The 13,173-nt window shown below is 37.8% G+C and overlaps 1 protein-coding gene across 2 annotated transcripts in view; it reads right to left on the bottom strand.

Annotated features, from left to right (window-relative positions):
• rgs7 (regulator of G protein signaling 7) overlaps nt 1-13,173 on the bottom strand; it is a 60,129-nt gene that overhangs the window by 14,209 nt on the left and 32,747 nt on the right. For both annotated transcript variants that reach the window (XM_005808820.2, XM_023327488.1), the window contains exons 3-4: nt 7,924-8,020; nt 5,118-5,168 (exon numbers count right to left, since the gene is read on the bottom strand). In XM_005808820.2, the coding sequence (XP_005808877.1) occupies nt 5,118-5,168; nt 7,924-8,020 (148 nt within the window). The remainder of the gene's footprint in view (nt 1-5,117; nt 5,169-7,923; nt 8,021-13,173) is intronic.

Here is a 13,173-nt window from a genome sequence, read left to right as displayed (position 1 = left end):
TATTACCAGCTTTTTGTATGTTACTATAAAGAAAAGCCATTTTTTTCAAGACTTATTTTTTGTGTACTATAGCATTAACAATTTTACACATATATATAGTTTTGTCATTATAGTTACCATTATTAGACATTAAAATAGTAGAAGAACAAAACATACTGTATTAATGAAGACAGTTATGTATTTTACCTGATTTGTACAAAGAGAAAATGACTTGGCCATTATCTGTCATTAAAAGCTGAATTTAGGGCGTGCCGTGGTGGCGGAGGGGTTAGCGCGACCCACATTCAGAGGCAACATGGCCTCGACGCGGCTGTTCGACTCCCGGACCCAACGACGTTTACAGCATGCCTTCCCCCTTTCCTGTCAGCCTACTTTGAAAAAAGGGACTCTAGGGCCCATGAAAAGACCCCTTGTGGGGTGACAAAAAAAAAAGCTGAATTCAGTTGTGCTGGAAGTGCTGGAGTTAGTCCATTTTGACATTTACCTATGCAGTCTAGAGATAGGCCAAATGACCTGAAGGATTGCTTTTGTTCTGTAAATAAGGCCATTACCTTATAAGTACCCTGGTAATGGCCTCAACGCATCTCACAGTTGCACAATTGTTCCTTAGACTTAGACTTAGACTTAGACTTAGACTGGATAATGCAGCACAACATCATGGATCAGCTGCAAAAGGTCACATCTCTCCAAAAACACTTCATGTATGCTTCAAAACTAGACTGAAGAGCATTACCTACAGGAGATCTGATCTCCTGTTGGTATCATAGATACCCACCCCCAACATGGACTATTCACACTCCTACCTTCTGGCCTGACGGTCAACGACCACATTTACAATTGAAGAATGGATGCTAATTTGAGCCATCAGAGTCGTCAGTTTGGACTCAGGTTCTTTTGGCACTGTTTCAGTAAGTCTGGGGAGAAATTGAAAACCTAGTACTCCTTAAATATTTATGTAAGCACAAAATATTCAAAACTGTTTTGATCATCTCAGATTAAATTTACACATCTCATCCAATGATGACAAAAAAAACAATAAAAATGAAAAAAAAACATACATTTATGTTTCCTTTATATTTACAGAGAAATGTTAAACTGTAAGTCTGGCCTTACTTTTCTATCCATCTATTGTCTATACCTGCTTATTCTCTCAGCATTACAGGGAGGCTGGTGGCCTTCTCCAGCAGTTACTAGATGAGAGGAAGAGACACTAGATAGGTCACTAGTTCATCACAGGGCAACACAAGAGACCCCCAGGACAAACAGCCATGCATGCACACACTCTGAGATAGTAACCAATTAACCATAGTCATGTTTTTGGACTTTGAGGCATGGCAACATTGCTACAATCAATGTCACCTACCAGCCTTATCCTTCTTCCTTATATCTACTGCATGCTGGATGTCAGCTTGTACACATAACCCTTCTAATCACCCAGTGTCACAGCCTAGAGATTACCCAACTTCATCACAGTTCCTCAATGAGCTTAAGATTTTGGATACAAAAGTTTAATGTTATAATATTCAATACACTTATTTGACTTGGTGCTTCTTATTTAGCATTTTTCAGCAGGTAAGACATGTTTTATATAAACATGATTTAAAAATGTGATTATTGACAATGAGCCTTTTAAACATGCAGCTTCAATGTGTGAAGGTGGCAATCTCAGTAGAGAGGGAAATCTTATCTACAGTTCTATAAGAGTTTTGACTGAGATGGGGAAAAGATTTAAGAAAAAAAAGAAGCTTGACACAGAAGATAAAGATCATGACGGGGAAATAAATGTATCCTCTCCAGGTTAAGCCCTGTGCCCTCCCCCTGAGATCATTTTCCTGCTACATCTACCAGTGTGGATTAAATGCTCTTTCATATGCAAAACCAGACCCTACCTGGTGCACACTCTTGACAGTTTAACACACTGTTGGATTATTATTAATTTCCTTTTATTTGTTGGTTTCTGCTGAGTTCCCCTCAGGTGTTTATCGAGATTTGTTTATTCATATAAGGTCTATAACCGCTTCTATTCGAGAAATATTTTTACCATGTATTTAAATAACAATAAAACCACTACGTACATTGGTGAATTATTATATCCTACAAAGCAAATGTCAATGATGCATTAAACTATTTTAACTATAAATTTAATCCATATACTGCACTGCAGTAAATTTTATCAAATTTTTAAAGTTATTATGTAAAGGTTATTTGCATTATTATATACTTTATATCAGTACTTGTACTTTTAGTTACAGCTAACTGGCTTAGTACATTTTCTACATTCTCACATCTGTGTCGTTTTTCTTTCCTGTGGGATGAACATAATTTGAGCTATCCCAGCAGGGTTCATCATTAGGCATGCAGTGGAATATAAACAGAGTCATACTTTCAGTGCGTTATTAAGCTGTAAGCTACACCTGAACCCTATTTACATACATTATATTGGCATTTTGGTGCGTTTGCGTAATGGAGAGCCACCTGTCATCTTTTAAGGATCTATCCTGTCATTGTCAAACAGATGATATTAAGCTGTACATTTCTTTCAAATGAATTTCAGAACTGCACATAAATTCAATTAAAAGCTGGATGTCTGACAGATTTCTTTAACTAAATTAAGAAAACTGAAATAATTATCTTCTCATTTAAGAAAATAAATCTCGATATATGCTTGGAAATACACAGAAATAGCCATATTTATTAAATAAATTCATCATCAAGAGATTTTTATTCACTCAGCATAATAATGTCAAATTGACAACAATGTTTTCAATGTGTTAACTTGCAGCAGGGTAAAATAGGTATTGAACATGTCCACATTTTCCTGAGTTAAGGTAGTAGGGCCACTGACATGATATTCACACCAGATGTCACCATTAATCCACACATACAGAGAAATCAAAGGGAATTGTTTCATAGAAAATTTTATCGGCAAACTTTTTTAATTTGAACACAGAAATTTATAAAATAGTGACCCATCTCTCACAACGTCAGGTTTCTGGAGCTTCGGGATCTGAGACAGGCCAAAAGCATCATAGATCCTGCATCGTATACAACAGTCTTCATAAAGCTTTACTCCCTTCTGACCAAAGCACACAGTCCCACTAAAAGCCTTTCAAACAACCAGTTGGGCTGGAGACAGTGTCTAATAGTTGTTTATGAGATCTGGTGGCATTGAAATATTACACTTTGCATTTATTCAAATGTGAAGTTTTTAGCTTTTTTTGCCATTAAGCTCACTGTGTGGTTGCAACATAACTCAGGTCCTTGTCCATCATGATTTAAGGTCCTATATAAACTATAGAAAAAGTAGGGGAAATATAGTTAGAATTAGATTATTGTCAACTGTGTAACTTAACATATTATATTTAAATAAATAAAAATAAGCCACATTAAAATGGGTCTGAATAAACTGAGACTTCTAAATGAGAGAATAATGAGTTACATGGGGTGGTGAGTGTATTATCTGAGGGATTCATTTAGTAAAAAACTCATGATCTCCACTCAGCTCAAATATAAGCTCATTTGCCTTCACTTAAACTTTGTGTGGCTGCTGCTGTTGTGCTGTGCTGAGCCCAATTAATTGCATCTCTGTTAGTTGTTTGTCAACTCCTGCAGGAGTTGGCCTCAGCGAAAGTCACAGAGATTTAAAAAGAACATAGTGTTTGCCACTGCGGGGTAACTGACAGCATGTTTTGTGTCCGTTCTGCGGAAAGCGCTCAGATCTGAAAGAAATAGTCTGTGGGGACAAGAAGTGTTGCTCGCTGACATGTTCTCAGACAGGTCACTGTCACAGGATGTTTTAGTCTAAACTGAGAAAGAACAAATCTTTTGGAAGACATTTTCATGTATATAGCTAAACATAAAATTTACAGCAACCAGTAATTTGCTCAGTACAATCACTGGTGATGGAAGACAGAATGGTAAAACAAAGCTTGGAATCTGCAATACATTGTCACCAAGTTTTGACAACTGACATGCTTGCACATACTGTGTATAAAATGGAAAATCTGTTGACACATCTAAAACGACCAATATGAAAGCCTGACTGCACCTTTTCACATTTGGTATACTTACTATGCACTCTTTCATTCACATAAGTCTTAAGTGCTGCTATTCCAGTTTGCCTTTCTTTCCATCTTCAGTTCAAATGAGTGCTTTGTTTGATGTTCATTATTTTACTGCATGTACCATAAAATGTTGAAATAGTGATCTGAGTCTTACAGATTGTCACATAAACAAAATAAATAAGACAAATAAGAATATTAAAAAGAAAAAAACAAGAGTAGGAATTGTGAATGTTCAAAAGTTTAGGGTCAGAAAGACAGCTGAAAGAGAAATGTAACACTGCGGACTGCTACATTTGCGCTAGCTAGCGGGTAGTATGTTTAGAGGTCTAAGTGTGTTCTTTTTATGTAGTGTGCACAAAAATTAAACACAAATCAGCTGATTTTGATTATTTAAAACAACAACATTCATGGTGTACGACGTAATATTAGCCACCATTAAATATTTACATGGCTTGGTTTACACTAGAAACTGCTGATATTTTTGAACGCTGATTGGGGAGAAGTTCCATGTTTAGCCGCCTAGACACCTTGACTGCCAAACCACTACATGGCATTGGCTGACAGCTGGCTGAAAGCAAGTCATTACACTTTTAAGTGACTTACATGTAGCACAATGTAGCAGTTTCTGGTTATAAATGGTATGAATAGTTATAATAGGAATGTACAATCACACCACTTCTCACTCTGTTTGAGACTAGCGGCAGCAAAATACGAGCAGCATGCTGGTTAATCAACCAACTGCAGGCTGGCTACCCAAACATCCCAGCAGCCTGTTTTACCTGGGTTACTCCATGAAGAACAAAAGGGCAAATAGAGATATTTTTACAGTAGCAGGTTTATTACTACAGCTACTTTTAGTTTGTAGGCACTAGAAGTAGTTTGTCAGACTTGAGATCTTAGTACTTAGCAACATTTGTGCTCTTGATCTTCTAGCTGTCCCTGTTTTCTGATAACTGTATCAGCGGTTACACTAATTTAGTTACCAAATCAGGTTTTGTTGGTTTTGTTCTTCCACCAATAAATAAAATTGAATGCATCTTATCAAAAACATACCTTGATCTTCAATGTCCAGGTTCTTCATGAGCCATTGTACAATATCAGAACCTGTAATAAGAGAGAGTACATAAGTATGAATCATAGACATAGCTAAGAATTTACCAATACACTCAAATGCCTTCTGCATATAAATGCGAGTGAAACAGAAAACATTGTCACCCATAACCTTGTCCACCTCCCTTCATTATCACAGCGCATACAAATGTCTCTTGCCTTGCACCATGTAGGTGGGTAATAGGCCATCCATTATCCAATATTCTTTTCTGACACCCTCTTCAGGCTTGCTCTCTTTGGCTCCAAACCATTAATATAAATGACACCAGGTACAAAGGCAGGTTGAAGCACGTATTATGTGCCGCATAACAACGAAATGTGTGACTCAAAGCATTTAATAAGTCAGTGATTGCATTCTATGTTGCAAACCAGCATAAACAAAGTAGAGGTGAGAAAAGGAGACTGTCCACGTGACTCATGTGCCACTTTTACATGCAGGAACGTGAAACAACTTTTATGATGGCTGCCATTTTTGCATCTTTACCGCTGAGAATGTGACTGAATCATTTTCACATCCCAGACAAGCATAACAGCATCCTTTGCGCTCCCTCGAGCATTTTCACACTCCGACACAACATGCGACTTTAGCACTTTGACTATATATTTTCCGAGCAATCATTACTGTCTGTCATAGTGACAGGTGAAGGTGTGCTGAGCAGACCAAAGGCACAGAAGGCAGGAAAGAGGTGTGAAATGGAGACATGGGGGAATTCATGCAACAAGACAGAGTAGCCCTGTGGCTGATGTTACGTCCATCAAGCTGCTACTCTGTGTGGCTGAATTTTGTTTTTTTATTTCACCTCTATTGCATCCCCCGTTGCATTTGCACATACACTAACTAGATATGAGTTTTGATGGACAAACGTAATTAGCACCACCCCATTTTCATCCTGTGAAGGTTGACCTACTTTCTTAGAGCCAGCTTGAATACAGTGTGTGTTTAATTTTCCATTAAGGCTTGATTCTAAATTGAGAAGAGTCACAGCCATACACTGGTATATTCAGGTGTCATTTTCAGTGAGCAGTATTTTTTTTTTTGCATCAAAATGATCAAAAACTTAACAGCTCAGAAAAAAAACATTACATATCCAAAAAAAAAAACTAATTAAAAACACAGCGCGATCCAAACACGAGAAAATTAATGAAAGTGCAACATTTTTACTGTTGCAAAGAGAAGAGAAGATGATCCTTTACTGACCTTCACGCTAAAAAAAAAAAAGTCCTTATACCACATTGTAAGTAATATGCTGATTAGGCTATTTGTCCATTTGGATGATTAATTATGGTATCATCATGATGCAGTTTATTTTATGAAATTTATGAATTCCACAACATGATTCCGGCCCCTCCATAATTCACAATACAGACACTGTTCTCTGACTTGCAATCTTTCTCCTTTGTCCTTCGACAGCTTAGATTTGCTTTCATGAGACCACAGGAGATGTCTTCAAAAATTAAGGTAATTATCCCTGAAAGCATTTACAAATTTGGTAATTGTAATTGATCTCCTGATCAGAAAACCTTTCTAATTTGCTGTCAGTAAGAAAAAATGTTGTTTGGATTCAGCTGTACCTAAGCATCAGTTGCAGTTACAAATATAACTTTAAACTTTGCTGAACATTAGAGGAGATTTTTAACTTTCTCTGATAGTCACACCAACGTCTTTTTAAATGAGAAGCATCTGAAATGTTGGGGAAAAGTGGACATCCAAAAGTTCTTTCAAAGTATGAAACTGACAATTTAAATGAGATAGATATTAAAACTGCCAAGGACTGCACAACATGCCAGGTTATTATATTTCAAGCATAATGCTTTCCCACTCTCCATGCCAAGAATACACTTTACCAGTTGGATGGAATCTCTTTGCAATTATTAGACACACATCCCCAGGAGGATGTGTGCAGGAGCTCTAAAAGGCTAAAATTGTAGTTCAGTGATGAAGAAACATGTTTGATTCGGGTGAAATGCATGCAACCATTCAGATAATGTATTTATTAGAGATTCTCATGCTTTTCTTATCAAGCCAATGTACCACACTCCTCATTTCATAAAAATATTGCCCCAGTAGTAAATAATTTGGGGAAAAAAGATATAACACATCTATATCAACGTTTAGATGAATCATAGTTAGTGTAGAGGTAAAGAAGTCCAGCATCTATAAATGCTATCAGTGCTGATGGCTGGAAATGTACTTATTTACCTCAACCAGTCATTATTGGAGTAAAAACAAATCAACTTCATCTCCTTGGCCAATGTAGGGCAAAGTTGCACCATTTAATACCAATTGTTTCCTGTTTAGGTATTAATACAAGCACAAACAATTTACAGTTATTGCAACAATGTCAAGAAATTTCTTAGTGTGTTTTAAAAAACAAAAATGTTCTGCTATTACCTAATTTTCCAACTAATTGTCCTAATTATCCTAATTGCCCTAATTGCATTCTCGGAATAATACTGTTATCACTTAAAAGACTGAATTCTAATATAATGTGTGGTATTGTTGGGTTTTTTTTTTTTTTTTTTTTTGCTTTCTTAATATTTGTGTTCTAATAAATGTGTACTTCTTAACCCCTTTTTTATTTGAGTTTTCTCTTAAACATTTCTCTTTCTTTAAGTAACAACTGTGGAGTATTATCACCAGCACAGCTAATGAAACAAAAATTGGGCAACTACCACAATAATTTCGTTGGTCATGCTCAAAAAGGCGGGAAGAGTGGTGATCTCAGACAGGTGAGAGTTGGGGACTTACCTGAAAAAACACTGGGGATCTTGGTGAGAAAACTTTTCACTGTTCGTATGGGGATGCCGTTTTTCTCATCCTGCATGCGTGCTATTAACTCCTCCATCTGGACAGCACAGTAACAGAAGAAAGGGAGAAAGTGAGGAACGAAAAGAAAGTAAGAGTGCATTCCATAACCCTTTTCCAAAAAGTGTGAGTTTAGATAGCAAAGACAGAAAGAGGCAAACAAATACAAAGAGTTTCTTATGTGGTTCAGCTGTGTCTCCAGGCAAGAGAGAGTGAAGCAATGATGTTGGTGACTAACAAGCACAGCTGTCAGATTTCTGCCTCTGCTATGACAAATCTTACTGATACTTGTCATTTGTCACATAAACCAAGCTGTAAGCTATGCTTATTGAGTGCTGAACTTTAGAAACCTTGCTGTAAAGTTTATTGGTATTATCTACAACAATATTATTCTGTCTTCCACCAGACACAGATACTACGTGGCACAGAGTCAAAATATATCAGGCAGAACTGTTTTAAGTTAAGCTGTAATACAAAATTGAACCAAAAACTGCCTCCAGGAGTGACATGAGTGGGTAAACAGCAGCACACGGACAAAAGCGCAAACATACACAGAGATTTGCACACACGACCATGGCAGAAATCTTCTGGGATGTAGCTCAAGGAGCTGGCAGGACGGCACACAGCAACCACTTTAACAACAGCATGCCAAAGGGGGCAGGGTAAATAGTGGAGCAGACCTGATATGCAATAAGCAGATCACTCGTCACATCATTTCCCCATAGTCTTCCTTCGATATTAACATATGACTCAGAAAATATGTACTGGTACATAACAAAGTTGAAGGAAAACCAATTTTGAGAATAGGAAATATTTTTTAAAGTGCCTTTTCCACTGTTTCCATAAAAGTCCTCTAAAGATGGAAGGCAGAACCATTTATCTTATGGATAATACCTTTTGACTATTTTTAATGGATTAGATGCCACTTAAAAAAAGGATGTAGCAAACACGTGCCACAAGAATCCTCTGCATTAATGTAGGTGAGAGGAGGTTTGGATTTCTTCTCACTCTCCAAAAACCATCATTTTGAATTAAACAAAACACTTAGAACCTGGGATTTAAGGGAATGAACACAGGAACCTGAATGAAGAGGATACAGCACTGTTAATGTTGTGGCTAATGTGCTTCAGCAGGAGTACAGGCAGACCAGTGAACTGATTGTATGACTTGTCATCTAACAAGTCTCAGATAATAAAATTCAAACTGCAGGATCATCCTCCTCAGTTTTGTTTACTCTCTCTCTCTTGAATACTGTATGACACAGGCAAACCTTATCAGAGCAACTCATCTTTGAGGCCAATTCCTTCTTATGTTATGGGGGTTTTGTGTGGAAGAAAATTAGTTTCTTGACACCACTGGAGAACAGTTTTGATTAAGAAAAGGCTGGGATAAATATGTAAATGCTGAACCACTCAGATTGGGCTGTTTGTGTCACAGTACTGGATGATGAAAGCTTCTAGCTACTCAAATACCCTGTAGCTAAAAACCATGCCAGTTAGTGATTGGAGCCTAATTGACAATGATAGAGAACAGGCAAAAACTGAAACTACATAGCTGATGGGTTACAGTCAGCAGGACCAAGAAAGTCAAGGATGAAAGGAAAAAGATCCAGATTTACTCTTAAAAATATTTCTTGATCATTTTCATATCCTTAATTCTTCAAAAAAACAGTGTGCTTAATTTTGCTGATGGAATTGTTTCTCAGGAACCCTGGAAATACTTCTAGTGCATGCAAACTAGGAATTTCTAGCCACAATGAGAGCCTTTTCCTAACTTTTATGAAGTCATTGTGTTGACAAAACCTTTACCAAACTGAAAATGGAAAAAGACCACAAAAAATATTTTCTAACACTGTTAAAGATTCCAGATAATCAGATCTTCGCTTCTGATGAAAGCCTTAGATCAGGGGTCTCAAACTCCAGGCCTCGAGGGCCGCAGTCCTGCAACTTTTAGATGTGCCTTTGCTGCACCACACCTGAATAGAATAATTAGGTCATTAGAAAGGCTGGGAGAACTGATCTACACAAGCAGGAGGTAATTAAGCCATTTCATTCCAGTGTTTTGTACCTGTTACACATGTAAAAACTGTAGGACAGCGACCCTCGAGGACTGGAGTTTGAGACCCCTGCCTTAGATCATGATTTTGAGTGGTTGGATTGCCTCAAGGACTTCAAGAACCCCTAAACGTATGATCCCATTTGACATGTTCTTCAGTTCAGAACTTTCAACAATCCTAAGGAACAAGTCTTAAACTGATGAAAGTAAACGTATGGTCTCACCCTTTTAAAACATTGCTTGCTTGCTCTCAGGGCTGTTGCTAGTCATTAGGGCACCTGAAGCACAAATACTCAGTGGTACCACCCCCACCAAAACAGCAAAACCGTATCAAGTAGAATAAGACGGTGACCGGAGGGAAGGAGAGAGTGTGAGAGAGTATCATCCTGCTGTCTCTTCTCCAAATTTGAAAATGAAACACAATATAATAGATCACTGGGAGGAGGTTGGATTTTGTATGTACGTATGGGAGTTCCACTGGGACGCTGGTAGAGATTCATCTTTTTCTGGAGCAAATTTGTTGCTTTTGTATTGCTTACATCTATTACCATGCTTCATAGATTTTCATTTATGTTATTATGACCTATTATAATGATTTTTCTCAAGCCAATTTTATTGTTGCTGTTCCAGGTCACTTAGTGCCCACTGCCTGGTCTAGTGTGTTTGGCTCTGATGACTTCTTCCTGGTTTTGTGAAGGCAAGTCACCTTTGTACAACTCACCTTTTCCAGCAAGAAATTCTATTGTCTCCTCCTATAACATTTTTTTTTATGTTTATTTTTTCTCACTACTAGCATAATTGCACTACTTTCTGTAAATGGTGTACTGAGGCATCCTATTTTTTGGTTTTATTGTTTGTAACTTTATAGTACTATCTGAATTTGTGAGCCGAAAAGATGGTGGCAGATTTTATGCTTTTTTATATAGGTAAATTTCAGTGTAATGTATCACCATACCCTGACACGTTCTTTGAGTATATCACATTTTACTATACATTTCAGTCAAATTTATTACTAACGTTTAGCGTAAACAGTATAAGTAATTTCATGATTAATAATTCAATATTCATGTAGCTGCTGTAACCTGCTTTTGTGCGATGGGTGGCATTTTTGTTCAGCGTTTAAACAGACCGCTAATGCCCTTTTAACACCAACTGTCTTTCTGTGTCTGTCTTCGTCTCACTGTTGCTCAGAGAGTCAGCTGGCACACAGAGACAGAGCAAACAAGGACAACAGCAACAGTGATCAATACTTCACACGCTCTCTCCAATCCCTGCAAAGCCTCACCGCCCACAGATGGTAAAATGCCACCAGCGTGAATATTCAAGATCTAAAGCTCTTGACGTTGGGATGCTCTTTGGCTTCATGTAGAGAAAAGGAAGAGAGGAAAATCATTTCCCTCAAGAGAGAGGGAAAGAGAGAGAGACCAAGACTCTCTTCCTGTCTTTCTTTCTCCATCTCCTACCCATCCACCCACCCAGCGCTGTCTGACTGCGTCTCTGCAGCCTCTTAACAGATAAGAGTGAATGTTTTGGCTGCACAGTGTGAATCACTGAATAATGATGGCACTGGACTCAGTACATATGAAGTGACTAACAAAAGCTGCGGATATAAGCACACACTGAGCTTCAGTACAGAGCATGAAGCACTTCAAAGACTATCAGTGAGGGCACTTGCGGTGCAATCAGAATGTTCTGAAGTACCATTTGGAGCAAGAAAAAAAAAAAACATCTCAAATGCGGTTTGTAAATCAGGGCTGTCCTCTTGGATTTCTTTTAAGCCACTGCTAAGAAAAACCTGCCCACTCATTCAAAAGGCCAGGTTTAGGTAGCATAAGATGACACAATATAATGTTAAATGTGTAGTAGTAAGTAAAGTAAGTAAGTAAGTAAGTAAATCTGCAAGGTGCTGTATTTTTAGAATTTGATCTCAAGCAAGTCCATGCAGAGGTGACTATTGTTAGTTTCCCCAACAAGAGAAAAATAGCTATCACAGTGAGGATGGTGGCAGTCAAACAAGACTCCACTTAATGCATGAACCGTTATAGCTACATGCGTTTAGAAATACAAATGTGGGTGAAGTGTTGATGGACATCTCTCTGGGCTTCAATCAGCTGCTTACAAGATGCCTCAAGAGACACGGCTCGAAATTGCAGGGAACTGCTATGACCTTGACATTTAAGTGAGCTCCTCAAGCCAAGAGAGATCATTTGTTGTTAGGGCTGCAATACCTGCAGATTTCTAAGTTCGGCTCGAGTACACAATGTAGGTCATACTCTGAAAACGGCTGGGCAATGAAACACCTGAGCCGGGTTGTTTTCCTGGCTCAGTTTTGTGCAAAATAGGGTAAAAAAAAAGGTTGGGTTAAGACTTTAGCCACATAGTGAGATGCCAAAGAGTTTAAAGAGAGGCTGCACAAAGTATACCTCCAGATTCTAACTAACAATAATGTCCAGATTTCTTTTCTTTATCACAATGTCCAATTGGCAGTCTTTGTAAGTGTTCTCATCTTGTAGACTACAATAATGCAATAAGTGTGGGAAAAGAGAAAAATGAAAGTGTCCACGATTGGCATGCAGAATCTGCATGCACACCACTCAGAATATAGTATCCCACAAAATATTGTAAGCATACATTATAATGATATATGCAATTGTGATAATGCCCACCATGATACTGCAATGGCCTTTGAGATAAACATATTGGAAGACATGAGGTACACCCTGGACAAGTCACACAGACAAACAAGACATATTGCTATACACATTCTCACATCTAAGGATGATTTATAGTGCTAACACACATACTTTTGGAAAGTGTGAAAAAGTCAGAGTATCTGTAGAGAATCCAGGTATGTCCAGTGAAGAACATGCAACCAAACAGGACTGAAACCCAGAAGTCTTTTTTATGACACAACATTGCACCACTGTGCATGTGCTAAATGATCAGGGGGGAAATTTAAGACTATCTGATAATATCTGAAAAGATCTTTCAACAGTCAGGCTCATTGTTTATCTATAAATAACTACCTGGCTATATTGACATTATCACAATTTCTTTGGTGAAAGTGTGACTGTTAAACACATAAAATTTGCTTACTCTATTTAGATTTGTGGACAAAGTTGTTCTGTAGTGACAACT

This window comes from Xiphophorus maculatus, chromosome 22 (genome assembly GCF_002775205.1).
Source record: "Xiphophorus maculatus strain JP 163 A chromosome 22, X_maculatus-5.0-male, whole genome shotgun sequence".
Lineage (NCBI taxonomy): Eukaryota > Metazoa > Chordata > Actinopteri > Cyprinodontiformes > Poeciliidae > Xiphophorus > Xiphophorus maculatus.
This window is presented reverse-complemented; position numbering and strand designations above follow the sequence as displayed.